Below are 24,897 nucleotides of genomic sequence, written 5' to 3'. Positions count from 1 at the left end.
ACGTGAAAGCCTTTTACGGCGTAACTCATAAACCTAGAACACCTTGCAGAAATCCAAATGGTGACTGAACAGTGAAATATTGATTTGATGTCTCAACTTCTATGGCACAAGTATATTGGAATGCCAAAACAAACAAAATCACAGCACATGATTTACAGCTGCATATCAAGCTCTCTCAGCAGAAATTGGGCTGTTGCCACTGATCTTCAGGGACATGACACCTTCATGTCATTAATTTTGTCGAGGGGTTACCTGTGAGATAGACTTTCTTCCTCCCAAAGCGATCAGACAGCTGGCCAAAGGAGATGGCTCCAACAAACACGCCACTGAAGTAGAAAGAACTGGCAGCACTGACTTTGTATGATGCATTGCCAATTAAAAACCACTGGATGGAGGGGGAAGAAGAAACAGAAACAACAAACCAGCAAAAAGGCAAATTAATCAGAATCCGAACAGTTCACCAACAGCCAATAGCTGGAGGGGACGTTACAAATTTTAAAGAAGCTCAAACTCTTCATAAATCTCCTAAGCATCATATTCAGTAAATCACCAGCCCCCACTGCTGTCTCCCAAACACCTTGCAGGATACTAACAATCACAGTTCTCCCAAATCAAATGCAGTCTTTGATTCTGAAATCAAGAACAGATTCCTCACAGCACTCTAATTTTTTGCAGCTTTCTCCCATTTTCTCTTCTTCTGCCTTCTTTACCTAAATTGATTCAGCTCTACCTACTGACATGTGTCACTGCAGTGTGTAGAACACACATTGTGAAAAAATAGTTGTGGTTTATGTCTGAAGATACTCCTGCACATGCTCCTGTTTATGAACTGTCTTGTCCCTGAGCAATACTTTGGTAGCATTAGACAGGCTAGTCAGGTTTCTTGCACACACTTATCTTTTTTACAGTGTACTTCATCTTTTCCAGTTCTCTTTAATTCCAATACAAATACATCTTGAAATGTTTGATTCTTACAGACTTAATATCTCAAGCTGAACCTGACAAAATTCTTTGCTGCACGGAAGCACAGAATGAAAGTATGCCACGTTCTCAATGCTCAAAAGTTATTTCCTTTTGTGTTCTAAACACTCCACATCTTCTGTTCTTTTCTTTTACTATTCCTCTTGCACCTTGAGATAATGTTTCCTTTTAGTGAGAACCAACTCTTCTTCCTGTGCTGGTAAGCTGGTGATTATGTCATTATACCCGCAATAACTCTCTAATCTTCTCCTCATAATCTCCTCTTCCTCTACAAAAATCTCATTAAATATCCTCTCTAGCAAAGCTTATATTATTTCAAAGCTCAGTTATAAACTACCTCATCATGAGAACAGAGCCATGCAATTAAACCTCACAAAGATTAGGATGCTAACAAAACATCATTCATAAGCTCCAAGAAAATAACTTGCTTGCTTTCTATATCTGCTTCATTTTGAATTGTTACTTTAACAGGAAGGTAGTTACTGATAATAGTAGAAAATGCATCAATAAAGTTCCAAGACTGACAAAATTCAACTGAAACCAACCACATGACCATAAATCTGCTTTTGAAGCTTCTGCAGACTTCAAAAACAATTGCCAGAAAAATGCATTTGTAAAAGAATTGCATATGAGATTAATTGTATCCTGGAATAACATGGTCAGTTTGTTTTTAACAGCTACAAGAATCATGCCCTAACTTTTGGTATAAAAATTTAAAAAGATGCCAACATGAGACGCCTTCTGAATCATTCAGGGATTAAGGGATAATTTGGGGTGTAAATGAACATTTCTTCTCCAGATTTATCTCAATGTCTAAGCCCTTTGGAGAGCTCAAGGCTTTTCTTTTCGACATAAAAACATGCTACATATATGCTTATTCAGAAATCAAGCTTTTAACATCAGAATATTTTTCAGTGTAACTTTGTAATGGTCATGTTATCTATGATGCTGCAAGGTTAAGCATTGACACATCCTCTTTAAATGTAGAAAAAAACTTCTTTACAATCAATCACGAAATTAGATTAATTAAGAATTAGCGGTGAAATATTCTCCAGTCATGTACGTTCTCTCTCGCAATGTTTGTGCTCAGCACAAAACCCCCAAGTATGCCAAATAGTCAGCTAAAAAATTCATAAAAACTGTACTTTAATAGAGGGAAACAGAAGAGCTATGAAGATTTTATTCAAATGGGCCTCTATTGAAACATATGATAAAGAATTAGAAAGCAGACTCTACACAAGTTGCCCTGGGGTTGGGGTTTTTTGGATTTTTTTGGCTGGGGAGTTTTTTAGGGTTTTTTCTTGCTCAAGCAGTCTTTGTTCTTTATCTGCATTTCTCATGTACTCAACCAAAATGTACAAAGATCTGTATAAAATCTATGTCATATGCTAGGCTCTACAAGCATATCTGACTTGTCAAGTTTAAGAGAGCAAAAGATTCTTGGACAAGTTAAAAAAAAAAAAACAAAAAAGAAAAACCCCAGAGAAAATAAAAAAACGTACTAAGTTTTAAATAATGCTTAAGAAATCCACCATCCATTAAAATTTTAATTTAAATGGTATCATAAGTACTCATATCCTCTTTACTGCGAGAATAAGAAGCAATGCCTTTTGTACACAAAGACTTGGTACTTTTCCAAAGCTGGCCATTTTTATTAATATGCTCCTAACCAATAAACTGCTTTACAGGAGTAATTTGGATAGCATTAATACCTCAGGACAATAGCCACAAACTATCAAATGGTACTACACTTGACTCCACAGTTCAGCTCTACATTCAGGCCTTGTAACGAATGCACTCAGGGCTCTTGTAAAGAGAAATTTGACATTAACAGATACTGACAGACCCAGGAAGGGCAGGTGTTGCACACATCAATGCAGAGTCTGGAATCATTCCTGTAGGGACTGTGGCTAGACCATGAAAGAAATCACTTAAAAAACACAGAGGTTGTGCCAAAGCTTGTTTTCGAACAGAATGTGAGGGAGCTGCTTTGTCCACCTGGCTCCCCACTGCCCATGTTCTTGCATATGGAGCTGCAAAAACTGCAGGAGCCACTTCCTCTCCAGTTCCTCCAGTGCTTGCTAACTGCAGGATGGATGCACTACATGCACTGGAGCTCAGCAAGGAGATGGCCAGAAAGAGCTCAGAGGCCATAAAGGATTTTGAGCATATTAGTAAAATGAATGTCATGATGGCAGCTCAAATATGGAACCAGGCTGCAGGATGCAATATGTAACCTCCACACAGAAAAGGTGGGAAGCTTTGCAGCAGAACATTGATCAAGATCTGCATAGCAATATTAAACTAGCTTTTGTTGCCAGTAAAGACATGAGCACATTACCTGGGCTCTAACTGGACGTAGCACATTTCATTTGCTAATCAAAACATGCATTAGTATGCAAGAAAAAAGCAGTACAAAGAGACCCCCAAAACCATCTCAGTAAGATTTACTACTCACACACGAGGCTGCAAAACACATCTCAGACTTACCTCAGAGACTATGGATGTGAAGCTGCTGCCAAAGTGTACGTGCTCACGCACCTCGCTGCTGTTGGCAGTCAGAAGCCATTCCCCAAAAGCTCCCTGCTCACTCACTGAATGGTTGCCATGGCTCTCATTAGCTGAGAGCCCTTGGAGATCCCAGTGGTAGGGAGGAGTTGCACCCACCAATGCGATGAGGATGGCTTCAGTAGCCACATAGAGCTGGCATAAAAGACAAAAAACATCAGAGATGCTCAGCTTGAATCCAAGCAATGTCAATCCACAGCTGGATTGAATCAGTATTAAAATCATTCCTATTTTTGTATTTGCCTTCTACCACTCTGAGATGTCGTGTATAGCCCTTGTCTACCAAACACACTGAAGAACCACAGCTTTAACAAAGTGGTTCTTGCACTTTTTATGTGTGGGATATTTGAGAGAAGTATCCCTCCTGACACCTTTCCCTCAGTCAGTCAGCCCCAAACTCCCGCCCACAGCAGGTTCAGATCATGGATTGAGGAAAAGCTATCTGATATAGGGTCTCCTCGAACCAGGTCTTATAAGCTCTTGGAGATTTATATCACACCTGAGATAGCTCAGCCACCTCAGACGGCATAAAATCCGCCGGATGGCTTCTGTGGCACTGTTGGAAACAGAAAAGTTTTATTAAAAGGCAAAATAACAAAGCTCTTTACAGAGAAAAACCAAGCTAGGGCAAGAGGTTCTTGCTCCTGGTAAAACACCTCACAAAACCGATTAGTTCCTTTGTCCTCGTCTTTTTCTAGTAGATTGCTAAGGTGGAACTTTCTGGCCTCTGTCCAGTCTGCTATCCTTAAGTTTGAGGTGAAGTCCCCCTGGTCCTACGAGGTGACTTTTTACCTAATTGAGGACAGAAATCTCCGGGCTTTTTTCCTTTTTAGGAGACAAAGGATAGTTTTGTCACTCCGTCAACAGGGGGCACATTCCTACAGCTATTAGATGTGCTAAGGAGGAGAAAACCCCTATTCTTTAATGCAATATATTACTCTTCTACCCTCTCCTTCCACCTGTGATATTCCCTCTTCTTATTTGGTATTTGGGCTAGATCTCCTCCTCGTGTTTTCATATCTAATACTTCCAGTTTTGACAAAATGAATTTTTTTGCTGGCTTTCTAACTTCTGTGAACCTGTTTTACTTTTAGAAGAGACAGAAACAACACACATGTTTTTAAATATACCTAAATATTTACAGATATGGACAAGGTCTAAATAGTGATCAACAGTCACTTTTGTTTAGGAAAGAATAAATAAAACTCCTGGAAACCCAGACATTTCAAGTCTGGTCCAGAGCTGGGTTGCTGCTGCTTGCTGAGAAGAATATTCATAGGTCACATTACAACTAGAGCTTAGAACCCCATGGTTTGAGACCTGTTTGAACATAGAAGTGGCACAAATTCTGCAAGAGAAGATGGATCGTTAAGTCTTCAGAGAGACAAAAGGCACTGCTAGTAACAGCCCCACACACTCTCCAAATAAAACTGTTTCATCTCAAGCCCTCATTGAGGAACTGTACTCGGCACAGTGCTTCCTGATAAAACTAACAAACCCCTTCCTCCAAAAAAACCCTCATTCATGCCTCTCCATCCTTCAAACCCTACTGAGGTACCTCCTGAACAGTCCTTGCTCTGCTGACAGCATCTCTTCCCCATGTTCTTGAGAAGAACATACCCACAGGAAGTGCTTTCTCTCAGAAGGCTGCTTCACAAATAATTCACAAAACTGGGAGAACCATAGGTACAAAAAAAGCAGCCTGAGGACCTATGAATTCTGATGCAAGCAAGATCAGATAACACTGCTCTGTTCTGTACAACAGGTGGAGTTATACCCAGATCTAAATGAGAATTATTACTAAACTGAAACAGAGCCCCGAGTTATTATCTGAAAGCAATTTTTCCCATTAGCTCCTTTTTGTATTCTACTTGATAAACTGCTACTTTAGTGGCAGGAGGTAGATATATATTTTTTAAAATAATTCTCTTTCAATTTTCCATTAAAACTATCAAATATCAGAAGAAATTAGGAAAAAAACCAGTTAACTGTTATTATTTAAGTTTAAGAACAACTTCAAGATCAACAACAATGAAAAGTAAAAGAACTCATCTGGGAAAGAAGGCAATTACTAAGATCACATGGGAAAAGAGGTTTTAAAAAAGCTGAGTGACCATGTTGCTAGGGATGTGTGCATACAGTACTCTCAAGAGCAGCTTGAAATTACTGAGAAATGAGAATTACAGGTCATGATGTGTAGTGCATCCCCCTACACTGACTCACTCAGACAATTATGTGCCAGGGCTAAGTGATAACATCCTTGCTTTTGTCTTGTGAAATAATAAGCATATTTTTGAAGTAGATCAAGAAACGAAATCCTCAAGCATTTGGTTTCAAGAAGGAAAACATAACATTTTTCATTTTTGCATGAGGTGAAACCAGCTACAGAAAACTGAATAGAAAAGTAAGTGATTGCAGGCACATGCAGACACACTACAGGGTTTTTTCAATAAAAAACCTCCAACAATCAGCCTTTGACATCCTAGTGGGTACAGCAACTAAGGATATCACAGAGATAGAAACACTTTCAATTGATTTGTGCAATCAGCAAACCACATGAAGATGGAGATCTGTTTTGATATTATCAAATACTATTGTTCTATACTCAAGTTCACTGAATCACTGCTGACACAAAACTCTCCTTTCTAGTGGGCACCTGCCTTGTATTCTGGATAAGAGGTACAGTAAACCCTATAAATTTCATTGTGGAAACAAAACAAAGCCCACAAAACACCTCCCAAAACTCATTGACAATTCTCAAGGTCAGAAGCATTTTCTAGAAGTGATTTTAAAAACATGATGAAGGAAACTCTAGACCTAATTACAAAATAAAGTTTTCATTTAAATTAGAGTTGTGTAAATGGATCTGAAGATTTCTCCCTTAAGAATTCTAAATGCTTGCATTTAGTATTAATACCATACTTGTGCAGACTGGTGAACAACACAAAACAGTAACAAATCAAATAGAAATGTTATATAACTGTGTAAAATATAAAATGACTATATTATATGCATTGTGGCAAACAAAGCTCTTGATTTTTCATTTGTTCTATAACCCAAATCAAGTCAAATATATGTCATTTAGTGTATAGTTCCTGTTCATAAAATGTTTTAATTGGCTCTATATTTGGCTCCCTACCAAATTCCCTGCACTGATCTGTATTAATCAGGATGAATACCAAGTACAGGGGGAAAGGCACCAGCTCCCAGTCACTGATGATGAGATGCTTAGAGTTCTGTTAGTTGAAGTTTCTCCTATTTGTCAATATTCTATTTAGGTTAATATTTTATAGTCTGCCTAAATTAGAAGACTGTGGTGAAACAGAATTTATTAAAAAGCAGTGCCCTTATATAAACCTGTAAACTTTCATGTTCCCTGCTAAGTAGAAAAGATTTTAGCTAGCCAGTTAAAGCTATTTCACTAACAGATTTTGAAATTAACTTAAAATTAATATTAATAGAAGTGACCGGCTTTCCAGATGTTCATTTTCATAATACATTACATCTAAGAAAGATACAGAACCTCCAATAAGACTAGCAAGGAAGGGGAAGAATTAATTTAAAGTTTCATTTGTGTATAGTGAAATGAGAACAAAAATAATTTAAGAAACTTGTTTACAGCTCATAATTTACCCATTATGAAGCACAAATGAAAAAACAAAAGCAAGACTTTGATTCTAGGAAGAGGAGCTTTCAACATTTTTTAGTCAGCTCACCAGCAACTCTCAACTATCCTGGTCATTCTAGACAAGTATCAGTAGATACATTCATTGGTGAACAAAATAATGAGCAAGACAGTAACTTCTGACCTTTTGAATACAGAAACATTAAAACTGCACCCTGAGGAAAGACAGAAATTAAAGAAGAACAATGAATGACCTTGCTCTGGCAGAAGCTTTTGATAAAGAGATGGTTACAGTTCAAGACTAGAGTAATTTCTTCTGAACCCATGTGACAAGCAGCTGAAAAGCTGGAGGGGAACCTAATTTTTGAAAATCAGATGATCTCATCTGCTCCAAGTCATCTCCAAAGGGTGATTTGCCTTTAAATCCACATTTTTTCTCCTCAATAACTCCTATGTAGAAAAGCCCTACAACGTCTTCTTGCTGCAAAATTATTCTTTGCTGCTGACAACACATTCCTCCATGAAACTATCCTTCCCTTCCTGGTGGCACAGTAAGAGGGAGAACACCATAAGACAGAAGGAAAAGCTGCAGTGAAAGTCAAGAATCACCATGTGCAGAACATGACACCTCAGGTCCTTGCCAAGGCCACACCCACTCTGACAGGAAATACTTCCCATGCAGAATGCAACCATTGTTGGTTGTTATAACCTGTGACTTACCAATGACAGAACAGAGACATATTTTGAAAGAACTTAGGATTTCTACTAGAGTTTTTACGCCTGAAACTGCTGGCCTCCAGAATCCACAGCAGGAAGTCCAAAACCTTACATAACTTCATCCTAGAAATTCTTTAACATCCACAATGGAGACAAACATTGCACAGCAGACCACAACTCTTAGAGCCTCACCTCCTACAAGTTTGTGGAAAATGCCCCTCTAGCTTCCCCCTCCTGTTCCAAATATCCAAACACAGCTCTCTCAGCTCTGTTTCACTCTCAGTGATATTTTGGTGGGCAGTGGCAGCAGCAGGGGCTTTTTTCCTTCTCCTCAGCCTGGGTGCCCATGAGCCAGGTGACTGCTGCCATACACAGACAATGGCTGCTTTACTTTCCATGGGCAAACAGTGGAGCCTGAAGAGCAAATACCTTCATTGTACAAGCTTTCTGCAACATCTCCCATGTATACACCTTTGTCTGACAGGGCCATGGGAACACAGCACCCTCACTCACGTCACAGGCTGACAAATCTCTGAACATGAATAATGAAGTTCGAAATGTTATTTTGCTGCCTTTAGAAACACAAGGCAAAAAAAAAAAAAAAGCTCATGGACTGGTAAGTTAAAGAACCAAGGCAATACACATGAACCAAAATTACAAAAAGCACTATCAATACTACCTCTGCTTCAATAGGAATGTTCAAGGAAGGCAAACTACATTAACGTGCAAACAAGTGCCACAACTCCTCAGTCAAGTACCAGCTCCGTAGTTTCACCAACGTCACATCAGAAGTGCCGCTCCACTCTTGTTATGAGGAAAAGGACTTAGAAAAGAATAAAGCAAAGAAGTGATGTTAAATTCCTATTCCAGTTTATAAATACAATGCAAAGCAGCCCAGAAGTGGACCATCCCAATGGTATTACAGGGTAACATGAAAAAAAGTCAGCAACTGCTGGCAAAAAAAACCAGAAACTGTGGGTTGACACGTATCAGGCAGGGTTTAATGCTGCTTCCACAAGCATGATTATTCTTTTGTCTGCATTTCATGTTCACCCCTCTTTCTCTCTCTACTTTCCAGCCTGTGTTGGCTATAAACTTATCTGAGTCACAGGCAGTATTTTAAGAGATCAAAGTCCTCACCTTTGAATGACATTTTGGGATGCTGCCAAGGAATATTGGGTGAGCATCCTGGTCTCAGAGAGGCAGTTCTGCTAAGACTATAAGAAAAGCATTTTCTTGGCTAAGGCATTTAACATGGTAATTTAGTGATTACTTCCAAAGTTTTTAAGTATTCAGACTAAAAGACAATGCTGACATTTGTATTAGCTACTTTCATTTATTTATTCATTTTAAGGACCTGTCTGAGGGCAAGCAATTAGATCTACTTGTGTTTTGTTTATGGGTTTTTTAAACTGAAAATGTCTTCTGTTTACTACTATTTCAGAGCAACATGATGGTCCAGAATTGGAAAAATATGTTTTCCCAGTTTCATTGTGGAACTTGCTAAACCATTAATTTTCAGGTTACAGCCTACAGGCCTCAGAATTCCCTGAATTACTTCTTAAAAGTGCTCAGAAAAATAATTAAGAATTACAAAACTGTTTCAGCACTCTTAAATTTACTGTAAAAAAGCATAACCTCCTCAGGAAGAAGTCTGTCAAGGGTCTACAAATTGAAAGATATTAAAGGACTCTGGTACTTATATATTTTTAAGACACATGGAACTAAACATCACACCACAAAGTTTTGTAAGCTATACACACAACTCGCTCCATCTTTCCTCAAGACCTTCATCAAGTCTTCCAAGGCAAATTCTTGACAGCCTTTCATCCTGAGCCCACCACAACTGGAAAAATGACCAGGTAAACACAACGTTTAACCAGGTTAAACTGCAAACTTAGTCAGAGATCATATTGTAAACAGATAAGACCTAGAAAATAGATGTTATTGCTCCAGAGGGACTCCAGTCCCACTGGGCTAACACTTGGAAAAAGCAAACAGGTTTTGCTTAATGTAAACAATACATAAGAAGCACTGTCTTAAAGAAGTAGCTATATTAACTACTCCAGTTAAAATAACAAAGACATTTGAGAACACAAAACTTTGTCAGAAATGAAGAGCAACTATCTCATGCAAGTGGGAAACAACTATTCTGAGTTCAATTACACACCTACTAATTCTCTCACCCAAGAGGAAAGGAATTTACAGCCTCTAAAATGGAGACGTGTCAGCGAGGAGTGCCTTGATATTGCTAGTGGAAAAACACAGGTAATTTATAGCCAACAAAACATAGTAAGTTAGAGACTCTGTGTACACACGGGCAGAAAAGGAAGGAAGGGGAGATAATGTGTCATAATGCAAATATTTTTAACCCATAGTGTTTGCTACCTAGTAGAATTATGCCTGTTAACTCCCAGGCTGCTCTTCCAAGGGTGCTTAGAGGACGGACTGGCTAGATGGATTGTAGTTTGCCAGACTAAAAGGCAAATAGCAGAAGATAGGATTACTTCAGCTCCCACTGAGTCCAAATGTGATCCCATTGTACCAAATATTCTATGTAATAACTTTATTATTAATAATCTGAAAACATCTCCCCCATATGTACCCACAGCCCATACAAAGATGACAATCACTACTGACACTGTGCCTGCAGGCACCTTCCATTCCCCATTGTTAAAAAGACTTCACAAAAACCAAAGCGTTCAGCCACAGCTCCAGCAAAGAGCCCCAGAGGAAGTTCCTTCTGACAACTTCACTCTACACACCATGTAGCCACCTTTCTTCTTTTTTAAAAAAAGAGAGCTGGATTTTGTTTTGCTTTTAGGGGTTGCTTTTTTTTTTTTTTTTCGAACAGGCAGAATACTCTTCTACTCTTCTGTAGGTAAGCCTTCAGAATGTCTGCTCTGTACCTCTCCCAAAACTCATGCTTCTTGATATGCCCATCAGCAGTAGTTTTGTTAAGGTCTTCACAACATCACATTGAACAGGCATCTTCTTGGACTGAACTGCACAGAAGCTGAAGTCAGCCTTGTAAGTTAAACTGCAGAAGCTGAGCAGAGGTATAGAGACAGACACACAGAATGTGTGGTTTAGTGTCAGAGTGAATGTTGTGATCATTAGAAGAGCGAGAACATCCAGCAACTGGCACTTAAAAACACCTAAATATGGGCTCAATGGCATGTGCTTTGCAGCTCAGATACAGCTAAAGAAGGGAAGGTCTTGAAGTTACAGCTCACATTTCTTCTCTACCTCAAGCTTGCTCTGACCATACTCTTGCAGATAAATGTAAAGCAGATAAATATACGCGAATGATGCACTGGTTTAAGACACAACATAACTTTAAGGGAAGATGAAGGCGTAGGCAGCTGATTACATATTCCTAACTTCCTTCCACTAGGGATTCATTTTTAAAAAAACAAACAGAAGCAAGTTAGCTTTTAAAAATTAATCAGTAAGGAGGCAACTATTAGCATCCAGACTTCCGCACTCTGAGAGTTAAGGACTCCACTGCTAATAAGGCATTTCACAGCCCAGCACTGTTATTTCAGGTTTTCTGCAGAAAATAATACAATGTCTGCATCAGCTGCGTTCATATTTTTAAGGTTATAAATATAATAACATTAAAGGCAGGTGATTGCCTGTCTTAAGGAAGTTAGTTACGGATCTGAAAGAAGCACAAAGAGACCAAGGATTGTTGGTTAGCACCACTGAAATCAAATGTCACCTGTGAACCAAGAACTACCTTTTTTTTTTTTTTGAAAGATTCCCCCCACCCAATTGAAGTAAATGGCAGGATTTCACTTAGCAGTTCCATCAACTTTCAGATGGAAATATTCTTAGCTATATAAGTAACAGCACGTCTTTATGCATCAACAGCTTACGTACTCACAACCACCTCTTTTACTTGTCCTCCCAAAGAGGAGTATGCTACACCAGAACAAGGATTTATATTCAGTCATGCAAGTACTCTAAAAGCCTTCATCATATTTACATGGAAAGCAACACCAACCTTCATAATAAGCATGTTCTGAGGAGGATACAATGCACAAAAAGATGTGAGAATACAAAGCTTTCCTCAAGAAAAACATTTGGGTCCCTACATCTTATGTTTGTATTCATGCCACATTTGAAATCTCTCCTCCACGGAAGTGGCTGCACATGTCTGACACACATTCTGCAACTGCTTTACTGAGAATCAGACAGACTTAAAACTCATACTTCTCCTACACAGAGAAAACAAAACAAACATTGAAGAAATCAAACTCTAAAAGGATTACACAGAAATTCTGAAAATCCTTTTTACATCTGCCACCTTGCTCACTTACCTAACAGACACTTGTACTTGAACTGTGTCTAAGTTACAGTGCAAGTAACTTTGGGTAAACACCGTACCTGTCATGATGCCCCTAAAACAACTGCAGCATGCTATACCAGAGTTGTAATGCAATTTGTGAAATATCCCTCTCCTTTCTTAAATTGTTCATTACATTTCAAATTTGTTTTGCTCTTCCTATTTAGAAAAAGTCCAAATAGTATGTATCATCAAGGACTGGTAATAAGTTGTTCAATGCACAATCAATTCTGGCTGGTTCAAAGAAAAGTATAAACAATTCAAGCAAATGTAAGTATTAAAAGAAGATTCCCTGACCAAGTATTTCATTACTGTCATTGCAACTAGAGTGATGTCTCATGCCATTAAAAAAGGTAGAGTATGTACAGGGCATAGATAAGAAATGTCAGGAAACAGTTAAGCATGGCTGCATAGGGAATCACATCTGCATCCTGTCTGAAGACAGACACCATTTCTTCTGAATTATTTCTAGAGATTTGTAAGGTACTTAAGCCACATGCCCCAGAATGTGCTTTCCCTCAAAACACTTGTGCAGATGGGATGATTAAAGACCATCTTTCTGCACTGGGATATTGTAATGGCATGCGTCATACATGATATTGTTGTCAACAGTAAAGTGATATTAGCAACATCACTCTTTACAGATGCACTGCATCATAAACAGTTTAAGGCAAAGGTATCATTCAAGCAACTTGATGTAACTATCGTAACTGTTTTTACATCCTCCTTTCAGTTAGTAAGGAGTTCCCAAGATGGATGGGAAGAACGACCCTTGGTAATTATCCATATTACTGTGCAAAGCACATCACTCAACTTCAGGCAAAGCCTTTTTCAGCTGTGCAAACAAGAACTCCCTTCTGAATGTTAACATTTTTTTTAAAGCCTTTTAGTAGAGATACAGTAAGAGCACATTTCCATTCTGTTTGGGCTTGGGCAATCCTGTAGATCCGATTCACCGGCGCAGGCTGGACTCGTTCAACCAGATATGCTGAACAACAAGAGACAAAGAAACTTTTCATTTTTTAAGTATGATTTGTGTGCTCTCAAGCATCTGATCATGGTGTGGGATTTTGTCTCACATTGCTACACACACTAAACCAACACCAAAAGACTATCCTTTAATTTCTTCAAAACATTGCAACAACCTTTCCAGTAATCAACAGGTATGAAGTACTTACTTTAAGCTCAAAATAAATTCCTAAGTATTTTAAGAGTTATCAGCTCCCTTTGTTTCTTCTTCACTTTCTTAAAGATATACTAGAAATGCTAGACTAATCCAGCCTTAATTTCACATCATTTGTCAATCTTCACATTCTTCAGGTAAGTCTGGTCTTTCTCCATGTTATTTGGAAAAACATTTGTCTATTGTCAGTCAGCTGTTGTCAGTCCATTATAAAGTTAGCAACTATTGCTACAGAATACACCTAAAAATCTTCCAAATTCCTATTAATTTGGTAGTGAATAAGCCAGACACACCTTGATATAATAACAACTCAGCAGGTTAATGAGTAACAGCAGCAGGTAGCAGAGGATAATAGAAATCAGGGAAGATGAAAGAAGGAGCCCACAAGACTCATGCTTAATCTAGTTTTCCACTGATAACATAGAAAAACATTTTTCTGATTAGAAGCAACCTGGAGGTTTTTGCCAGAATGTCAGTAAGCTCATTCCACATATCAAGTACCAGTTCACTCAAGCTCACCTGAAAACTGACTTATGTGAAAGGTCTCACAGAAGTATTTGGTAGAGCTTGACTCAAAGTTCTGTCAACTAAGCCATGTCTGTAATTAAAATTCAGAGACCAGATACATTGGTATATCACTAAGGCTACCTGGTGGGAGTAGCTTACTGTAGAAATTTATATTAAAAAAACCCCACTAAAATGAAGGAAAATACTTACAAAGTATGAAACTCAAAGAGATTAATAACATGCAGAGATGAAAAAGCATAAAAGCCTACAAGGAAAGCAAGAGCACCTGCTGGGAATATTACTGGGAAGGGAAAGCACAGAGTCTAAGCTCTTGACATTGGCTACAAAGATGAAGGGACTTGACACAGCAGACAAATATTTTCACTCATTGGGTATTCTTACCTTTAAGAATGTAGAAATATTTTTTAAATCAACAGGCCAACATAAAAATATAGGCCAGCTGAGAGAGCACGTGGAAAGGGATAGGGAAACTAGCATGAAAATTAAATAATCATGGCACAGCCATTGATACAGACTACAGGAATTCTCATTCTGCTGCCATATGCTGCATCTAATCCACTACAGGAGCCCAAGATCTCCTAGATCTACATTCTACACACACAAGATACCTTACTTACCTTTGGGTCCATCCTCCAAAGGCTGATGATAAAACAAACAAAAGATTAACACCCAGTCGTGGAACCTGCCTTCAGTCTTGCTCCCGCACTTCCCAGTGACACATTATGTAACTTGGCACCAATAAGGGAACACAAAGAGCAATCAACCACCCAAGCAGGAACCAGATGAATAAGTCCAAATCTACTCATGAACTGAAAGACAACAAGCTTCACATCTAAACTCCTTACAGACTCCTGTGCCTGCATGATCTGAAGTAAAGAAAGCCTACGAGTCAGAGGATGATACTCATTGGTACAGTTCAAGAATTAAAGATAACATGAGAAGAAAAAAGCAGACCTGCAAACCTGCTATCCTTCTTTATTTATTCTGAATTAGTTCCAGGATTTGCAAAGACTCTTCTGTTTACTTCTCCCATGAGAAAGGCAAGTTAATCCATTAAAAACAAAACAAATGAACACAAACATTATGGAACAGATGACCCATACTAAAAATTCTGGAAACATAGAGCACTTGTTACGGTTTGCAGTTCATTCCAGAACATGATCAGCACTGGAAGAAGAAGTAACTATTGCTTCCTTAATCTTCAGTGAACATATACATTTTCTAGCCAGCTGGCCAGCAGAATAAGCAATGTCTAATTTTAAGGAATTAATCAGCTAAATCAGTATAAATGAAAGAAAGAAAAAAAAAAACAAACAGTACAAGGAAATAGAAACCTACAAAGCTTTTGCTGTTTATCATCAAAACTTTGCAACCAAGTATAGAGCTTCCATCCAACAGGACTGGGCATCTTAACCTTCTTTGGTCATCTCATAAAACTTCTTAATATTTTGGTCAGTCTAAGGGAAGTAGGGGTTGCCACAAAAAGACATCTTCAGTCTCACAGCTCATGACTGAAGTTCTTGATTAGTACAAAATACAAGTCAGCAGAGGAGGGAGGACATTTACGATTCCTTCTTCTTCCTGCCACTATTAAATTTCCACAGTGGAAGTAACCCAGCACTTGTCAGCCTAGCTGAATTCATGACAATGAAGTTTTTGATGCTAACATGGGGCAAACTAGACTTCTGTCAGATTCAAACCATTCTTCAGTCCTATGCCTGACTGTGACAGTTCACGTATTATTCTTGTCTTCCTTCCCTGTCCTCACAGGAAAATGCACAAAGATGAAGCCCTGTCCTCACCGGAAAATGCACAAAGATGAAGCAAAACTGAAAGGTGACAAACATGGCTGCAGAGCATATCACTTGTAGATGCAGGCTCTGAAACTCTCTATCCAGAGAACCTGTCTCTTCTAGAGCACTAGAAGAGTGTTCTCTTCTAGCACTCTGCTGTTATTCTGGACTCTACTTTTATCACAAAACTTTAGTTCCAGCTTTGTATCTCACAAACCTGACTACCCAAAATGCAGTGCCTCATCCAATACCTAACGGAGAGGCACTGCCCCTGTACTCTAAGAGTTAAGTCGGGGCAAATCAAAGCACCATAACCAATCATCACCTGTCAGCTGGTTACACTAGAGCTTCTGCACACAGAGGTATCAGTGGCCACCTGTCACTTTATCAGTGACAATCAAGCCACATGTAACCTAGAAATTCCCAGTCTAGCCCATTCACTCCAGGGTGCACGCAGAATTCCCAGCAGAGCCTCTTACAGAAATCCACGTCTTCCAGTGCAGGTCACGGAAACCTCAGTTTAACCTCAGCCGGCCCTTCACCTGACCAGCTCCTAATGTGCTCCACGAGTGACACAAGGTGTAACCGCCCAGGAAATGCGGCGTAGAGAGCATCAGCTGCCTGCCCCAAATTCACTCTGCAGAACTGAGCGCTGCCTCTGGGCAGAGGTCACCTGTGTCCCAGGAGCGCAGTACGCTGCAGGACAGACCCAGAGGGGAAGACGTGTTAGTGCCACCAGCAGCCCTCAGCAGAAGCTCTCCCACACCAGCCTTCGCACCGGGGAGCACTCCCCGCAGTGACATCCACCCAATACTTTGGGAACAGCTGTTCACTGCACCCAGAGCATCCCCCTCCCGGCACTGCTTCCCCCTCGGGACAGGAACGGGCGGGAAGGGCGGCCTCTCACCTGGAGGAGCACGGCCAGCAGGACGCACAGGTACACCTGGTAAGGGCCCATCTGCCCCACCAGCGGGAATGCCTCCTCCACCTCCATCCCGCTCCCCGCCCGCCGCGCAGCTCCTACGAGCGGCCGCCGGGCAGCGCATTCCCGGGGCGGGGCGGAGCGCGGAGGGGCGGCCGGGCCCTCGCGGAGCTGGAGCAGAAGAAGAGGGAGGAGGAAGAGGGAAAGCAGGGAAAGGAGGGAAGGGCGGGAGGCGCGATGCGGTGCTCATGCGCAGGCTCCGGGGAGAGCAGCCGGGATGCGGCCGCCTCCCTCCTTCCTGGGCGCCCGGCGGGGAAGCGGAAACGCGCGCGGCCTCAGCGCAGTCGCGCGGGGGGGTTCGGCGGTTGGGGCTGGGGGCGTGAGGGGTGGCGGGTGGGGGCAGCGGCTGTGCTGGAGCCGTCGAGGGACAGCGCCCAGGGGCCTCGGGCCGGGCCTCCACAGTGAGCTCGGAAGTGCGGGGATGTGCCTCCTGCAGTCACATCTGGGCACAGCTCTTGGGAAGGGGAAAGGGCGCAGAGGTGTTGCCTCTGCACCCTTGATTAGACCAGGGCCGCACGCTGGCCCTACGGACTTGGCGAGAAGGCTGCACTGGATCCATGGTGGCGAGGTGTTCCCGGTTTTATGGCAGTGTCCACGCTGCAGGCCAGTTTCATCCAGCAAAGCACAGCGGAGTCACAGTGTGCGCTTAGCGGGTTTGCACCGTGGGAATCTGTACCCACAGAGTGCACGCTGCTGAAGTTCTGTCAGGTCACAGCGAACCCCAAAATGCTGACACACCTCAGCTGCTGAATGCTCTGTAATGATACTTCATGGCCTACCTGCCGATAATTAGGAAAAAAAAAAACAAACAACCGAATCTGACATCCTGACATAAGGCTATTGTGTAGGTGCCACCAGAGGTCAGTTCGGCACCCACACAAATCTTGCTGTTCTTGATTTAATGCCTGGTGAGGACATGCCTGTCTCTGTTACACCAGTTTCCACAAAACTGCAGCTGTAGTGTATTTTATGAAAAAAATTTCGAGAGCCTACACGGGGTAGAATTTCTCACTTAGAAGTAATGTTGGGACTGGGTTGGGAAGGAGGAGGAACTCTACTGCATAGAGAAGAGAAGGGAGATAAATACAAGTGAAATAGGCGTCTTGCAAAATGGCAATGATCTTTTCATGGTCCATTTTCATTACACCTTTACAATAAAACTCCAGGAACACGAAACAGCTTACATTTTTGAGACTTTTTTTTTTAGCAGTACTGAGAAGCAGTAGCAACATCTTTATGCTTGTAGCTTTAATTGTATGAACAATGGAAAGGAAGAGAGTTGTCATGAGCTGTGACCTTTAGGACCATGCCAAGAGTCTGGGAAATAATACCATTTCTGTGCTGAAAAAATCTTGGCAAATCGACAATCATCAAAGCAATTTACTCTTAAAATGAAATTCACCTTTGCCCTAAGCACTTCTTTTCATATTTGAGGCTTAGTAGAGATTGATTAAAGGCAAAACAGCAAAGGATTTCTGAAATGTCAGGACCTTTCTGCTGTTCACCCAACTGCACTTGTCTCATTTTAATCCTCGGCAAAGATGTAGAGGACATGTCCTTGTGTTTGGGAGTTCTGCACTCCCCTGCATCCTTCCCATCCTTCCCAGTCAGCCACACTTTGTGGCAACCACAGCTTTATTCCAGCTTGTCCAGTAACAGGGAGCTTTACCATCAACGCTCAGCTCTTCCCTGACTCTTGGGCCAAGGTGAACAGACCCTAGGGAAGGAGGTGTTACATGTCTCCCTGTCAGGACTGTACTGCCCCTGAATTGCTGTGTGCACCCTGCATTCCCCAGGCACTTCTCTCTGTCTCACTTGGGACCTCCAACACTCCTGCCTGGGGGTTTTCCTCCCTATGCTCCCTGCTTGCTTACAGTCACCCAAGCTCCAGGCTCTGCCTGCTATCTGAGCAGCAATTAAGAACTGTCAGCTTTCTGTATTCCCCTCCATGGGGTGCTGCCTTCCAGATGATGCCTCTGCTCTGCTCCTGCCGTGTCTCTGCTGAGACAGCACCTCTGATTCAGCTTCCAGTCTCGACCACAGGGAAGTTATAGTGTTGGCCTTACACATATCAACACTGTGCAACAATGCCCTGTGCCTGGGGAAAACAGCTGTTGGGGAGCTGTCTCCTCTTGTGCTGCGGCTTTCCAAACTGACTCCAGCAAAGAGCCATGAAGGTGATTAAGGGACTGGAGCATCTGTCATGAGAGGAAAGGCTAAGAGCTGGGACAGTCTAGCCTAAATCCAAGAAGGCTCAGGGAAGAACTTCACAATGTGTGTAAATAACCTGATGGAAAGGAATGAAGAGGAGGAGCCCAGGCTCTTCTCTGTGCTGCCTTCCAACAGGACAAGAGGCAATGGGGACAAGTTAAAGAAAACTCACTGGTAATGGTAGGCCACTGTTCCATGAGGCCAGTGGTTTTGGAGAGGATTGGATGCAATGTTTAGAGGTTTCAGTCAACAATAGCACTGCAATCCAATAGCCAATGATCTGCCCTTGCTGGAGCCCTCAGATCTTCCCAGAGAATTACTGTCTGTGAAGTTCATTAATGTACAATTTGCTCCCTCCTCCTCCTCATTAATAATCATGTCAAATAAGAATACTCTTAATAATCCTGTCTGTGGGAAATTTTTCTTTTAATGAGAGCAAATCAGGCTTCTTACTCAGCCATAAATGTGGTGCCCTCTAGGTTTTTCCACATCGCTCCCAACACTCTCTCTCTGTTACTACTGCTTCATGGGTTTGTTGCCATTAGATCCTTACACATCAAATGCATCTGGGCAACCCAAAACTGAGACAGCTGCATAGCTTCTTTTTCAGCCTTTCTGAAATAATCGTTCCAGATATGTTCTGCTCTTTTCTGTCTGTATGTAATGATGACCCAGAGCATTCAAAGTACTAGATATATGTAAATGCAAAGAGATAACCCTAAGCTATTTTCCTCTCTGGGAAACAAACAAACAAACAAAAATTTAAAATTAAGAAAAAAAGTAAAATCAGAGTTTTAGAGCTAAAAACACATTCTTGTTCACCGATGTTGTATTTCCAGATTTGCTATATTCATTTGTAGTAGATTCTGATAATGGCCAGTAATTTTTCTTTGGAAACACAAGCAATAGTAGTTTTAAAAAAGACCTTAAAAGAACTTCTGATGTTCCCAACTTCTGGCTGGGGATTGCTTAGCCATTCAAAGGTGTCCACATAAATTGTTGATTCAGCAGTTGGCACAGATGAGATCTAAAGAAGTTCTCTTCCTAATGGAGGAAGTTTCAGGTCATCCATGAGTGGATTGAGTGAGTTAGATATGAAACTCTGTAGCCAGGCTGCTGTAGATGACAGAAGATAAGTGGGTTCAAGTGAAGGATCAACAGGTACAAAACAGTACAAAATTCTTCTGAGGTTTATCTAAAAAAGGAAACATCTCTGACTCTGAAAAGTCCCCAGGAGAAAAATTGTTCAAAGCAGATATCTGAAGGAAATATGTACCTTCTCTTGTGATACTCCTGTGTAGGCATTAGCTTTTGGCCACAGCAAGAGACAGCATTTGGGCCAGAAAGGACATTTGCAGTCCTGTTGCCACTTTTGTGATCTTGCTCTTCATCAGGTTCCCATCTCCTCATGGTTTTCACCCCCCACCTCACAGGAGGTTTCCACCACATCAGCTGTGCTGAATGCTGAACACTGAATGGCAGAAGACTGAGCTCTGACTGTGGCAGTGAGAATGGCAGCTGTGGAAGAGTGGTGGAAATCTCTTCCATGAGAATATAGAAGGGTTGTGTTTCATAAAACCTGTTACTATTAAACAAACCCAGGGCTAAGAAGGGGTCCTTCCTTAAGGATGAAAATAAAGCAGAGGTTCTCTTGATCTCTTAACTTCATCTGGTCCACAGCATGATGACAAGAGCAGTCAGAGGGTTGACAGTATCTGCCAGAATGCTTGCCTTTGCTGGCCCCCTGTTACAGAAAATGAAGATTTTTCTTCCAACCAGACTAATCAGCTGCTCGTTGCAGCTGGCTTACCCCATAATACTATGCAAAGCTAGCATATGGCTCATTACAATATACCCTGACTAAGTGTGCAGCCAAACAATCCACCAAGGCATTTTTGCTTCTCTGATGTGTTGTTTGCACTTTTTGCAAACAAAGCAACAAACAATTCCTTTGGAGGCACTTTTCAATTTTAGATGAGGCTTGGGGATACTGAATTTCTGTCTGAACTGCGAATGATGTTAAAAGCTGATTCCCTGTCCCTTCCTAGATGGACAGTTGTCTGTTGTGAAACAGATCCAGTTCAGGTTCCTGAGAAATCTGAGCTTGCTCGCATATCATGTACCTCTGGCATAGGATAGTTGCTCTTAGGATGTCTCCCCTCGTCATGCCCCAAAGTGTACATCTGTGACCAACACCGTTTTGGCCAGAAGCCTCTGTAAATCCTGCTCAGTTTCCCATCGCTTAGACATTGCCCACAGTGTCCATCCTGGGGTGGGAGCTCTGCTTTCATCACAAAAGGGGGTTTCAGGTTTGACAGGGGTTTCAGGTTGAGCTAAGGAGTTTATGAAGCACACCTCTGTGCTTAAACATAGTAAAATCTTAGACATTAAAAAAAAAACCAAAAATAGAGTACTCTTAAAAAGTAGGATTGGCCTCTGTGGCCTCCCAGCACTGACTGGGACAGAGATAACAATGTTGAGCATAAAGGTGAATGCCTGTACCTCTAAATGGCTCTCTTGAACAGTTGAGCCACATTGCCTTTGAGAGAACCCATGTGTTCTCTGTAGGTTCTTTTCTTTCCAAGCAGTCATCGTTTGGCTGCAGTACTGCTCATAATCTTGACATTTACACCATTCATTCTCTGCCACATCACCAGCATGCAGAAGACTTGTTTGGACCATGCCTCGCTCTGGAGACCGATGAAGATCCCACGGAAGTAAGCATTTACAGGTGGTTTATCTGGCAGAGGCAACAGCACTCCGGATTTGGAGGCAGAGGGCATACAGAAAGTGATAGCTTTTTCACAATTTCCTCAAAATGCAAAAAGTAAGGATAATCTCATAGATTCCAGCAGCTATTTCTGTCACAGATGTGCCATGTAGTGCAGTATTGGTATTCTGCTCGGTATGTTTGACCCCCCCCCCATTAAATTTCTTAATCATCTCTGCTGCAGATTATCACAGGAGTAACTTATCTTTCAACAGTAACTCCAAGCTGAAAAAATAAGGCTTTTGTTTCTGTCCTGCTCTTTAAAAAAAAGTGTGATAATTTAGGACCACCCCTCAAAAAGGAAGGTGTAAAGACAGCCAGACACCAGGCAAGTGTTGCTGAGTATAAGGTACAAGCTCATAGTCAAAATTATCAGAAGTTTGGTGACATAGGAGCAGCACCATGTGGCACTGTGGCAGCACCATGGAAAGTCTGATGAGGACCTGCTTGTTGGACCTGATGGGCAGGCACAGACTGTGTTACATGGACTGCCAGGCTCTGGCTGGCACTAGCTCAGGGCTATCCAAAGTATGATCTAAAGAACCATGTAGATGTATCTTAGGCTTCTGCACGAAACAGGGGAAGCATGCATGGATGATGGGATTCTGTATATTTAGCTCTAGACATGGGAGGTGGGGGATACTCATTATGTGAATAAACAGAATTCCACAAAGAGGTTTTTTATCGGTAGTAGTAGGGCATTTTTCCAGCGAAAAGATTTGGGAGGATTCCAGAGTCACAGAGGTCTTGTGGACTTTGTTTCTCCAAAGAACAGTAGTTCTCAAAGTGATCTTGTAGAGAATCTACAAAAGATGTCGGGAAGAGAAGACCCTCACTCAAATATACCAGGAAGGGACAGTAACACAATCTGGGTTTTGCAGCAAAGAACTCTTTTGAAACTTATGCAGCTAGGCAGTGGAAGAAGATAATCCCAGGTGCTTCCCTTGCTACCCAAGGAAAAAGGAGGTTTCAAGTCAACCTTGTGTTCTGACATCGCAGTTCATTTATGGGTTAAAAAAAAGACACACAGGACACAGTTTCATAGCATCATAGAATTTTTAAGGTTGGAAAAGACTTCTAAGATCATTGATTCCAACCACAAGCCCAGCACCACCATCTTTAGCACAAGGCCGTGTCCATAAGTGCCACTTCTAGTTGGTTTTGAACACTTCCAGGTCCCTGTGCAGGCAGTTGCAATGCCTGACCGCCCTTCCAGCAAAAAAATGTTTCCTAATATCCACTCTAAACTTACCTAACATGAGAAATGGTGCCACATTTCTCATGTTTCTGCTCGGCACCCTCAGCAATTGGTACTTAGGATAAAAGATCAGGGTGGGAAGAAGGCAAAAGCGAGGCCGTCTGTGGTCAGAGGCTCCCTCCCGACCCCCAACTCTGGCCCGACGCGGGTGGAACAAACGGGAGGGCGGAACCCTTCCACCTAACAGAAGGCAGGAGCCGAGGAAGATGCCTAAATCTCTTTTCAGGACGGGACAAAACCCATCAATAAATGACCAGCTGGCAGAGGTTCCCTGCGCGCCGGGAACAAAGAGCGGCTGCGGCGCCGGCTGGGGCCCGCAGGGGGCGGCCGAGCGCTGTCGCGCCGGGCGGAGCGGCGGAGGGGCCGCGCTGCGCTGCGCGGGGCTTTGCCGCGCTGCTAATTAGTTCCCTGCAAGCAGCTTATGCAGGGCGGCACTCGAGCATCAGCCCTCTTGGCGTGTCTCCTGAAGCATAGGGCATGACAGCAACTTGCACATCTTGCTGCTTAAATGTGCTATTTAAATAAGGCACGGCTGAAATCTGGGGTTGGATGCTGTAGCCTGGATTAATCTTTGACAGAATATGAAAGCGGTCTCGTCGGATGTTTCTGGCAAAAGATAGGCAAATTTGCCATTCAGACTTGTAAAAATCTAGTTCTTAATTGCTATGACTATTAGTCACTGTGCCCATCACTACATCGCACTATTCCACCATGGAGCTGTGATATACAACAAAAGCCAAAGAACATTTTTCTACCAGAGGTGAGAGCAGCAGCTGCTCTACAAAGGGTTGACTTCCACAACATGGCAATGATAAGTACCAGTCTTACCAGTATATTTTCTCTTGGTCATGATGGTCATGTTTTCCAGACTGCTGGGGTGTTTTAAATTGCCATAACAGGTACAGGGTAGCTGCAAAATTTGTTTATGTTGGCAAAACCTAGGAGAAGGGCAGAATGAGACCCTTTCCAACTCTAAATCATATAGCTGAATTCCTGAAGGTAAATGCACGTGGCAGTTTTATACATTTTTAAGTCTCTGGGCTACTGCACAAAAGCAATTTTGTCTTGAGTTAGTGTAGGCTGAATGGGAGAAATCCTTTTAGAAAACTGAAATAGTAGAATCCAAGTCTTATGCAGCAAACTGAAAGACTTTTTAGGAAATCTGGATGATGCTAAAATTTGAGAGTCATCCTTGTCCTCCAAAGAGAGAAGGATTTCTCCATATTAAAAATACATGATCTTCTGAATCAACATGTTCTAGAGGAATTCAAAATACATTCAGCAAGAGGCAACCACATTTCAGGTCTTTCTGGATTTGTCTGATAAAGGAAAGGGAGATCTTATTTCCACTAATATTTCTATTGTGTAAAATTGTGGGTGATTCCCTGGACAAACCTAGTGACTCTGCTGCATTCATTCCAGGACAGTTTCTGTACTCTGGAAGTCTGCTGGAAATGTGGATGCCTCTCCAAAACATCGTGTTGCTGTTCTGGGTGGATTTCAGTAAAAGTTGTTACACAGTTCTGTGGGGGTGGTTTGGATGTCTTCCTCAACCCAGAGTCAAAGGCCATGAATGCCTGCACTTCAGTTCCTGTAAGTGTCTTATGGCCACAGGGAAAGCCCATGCTGGCCTGGGTGGGCTGTCTGACTTGGAAATTAATTCCTTCTAAGACCTGATTAATCCCGTAGACCCTTGCCAGTGTCATTAGTATGCACCTCATATAGAAGCAGCTGTAGTATGTCTCAACAAAGATCAGTCCAGTCTCTACCACTGATGAGTGGTAGAGTGGTCTTCCCTAAAGGGAAGACTTTAGGGAAGGTAGAAAGTTTACCCCAAGATTTCCCAGGCCCCTTTCCAAGTTTTCTTGCAATGTGTGGCTGGTTCAGCCATAGTTGATGCTTTCATGCCTAGTAGGTCTGGATAGGTTCT

General features: G+C 41.8%; 1 protein-coding gene across 1 annotated transcript in view; it reads right to left on the bottom strand.

Moving 5' to 3' along the window:
* Positions 1–16,809, bottom strand: part of SLC22A15 (solute carrier family 22 member 15) — a 31,957-nt gene extending 15,148 nt beyond the window's left edge. Inside the window, exons 1-3 of the mRNA XM_009102577.4 lie at positions 16,654–16,809; positions 3,472–3,684; positions 253–385 (exon numbers count right to left, since the gene is read on the bottom strand). Of these exons, the coding sequence (XP_009100825.3) occupies positions 253–385; positions 3,472–3,684; positions 16,654–16,740 (433 nt within the window). The 5' untranslated portion in view covers positions 16,741–16,809. The remainder of the gene's footprint in view (positions 1–252; positions 386–3,471; positions 3,685–16,653) is intronic.
* Between the last annotated feature and the right edge of the window lie 8,088 nt (positions 16,810–24,897).

Source organism: Serinus canaria, chromosome 1 (genome assembly GCF_022539315.1).
Source record: "Serinus canaria isolate serCan28SL12 chromosome 1, serCan2020, whole genome shotgun sequence".
Taxonomy (NCBI): domain Eukaryota; kingdom Metazoa; phylum Chordata; class Aves; order Passeriformes; family Fringillidae; genus Serinus; species Serinus canaria.
The sequence above is the reverse complement of the archived record's forward strand: the minus strand, read 5'-3'. Positions and strand labels throughout refer to the sequence as shown.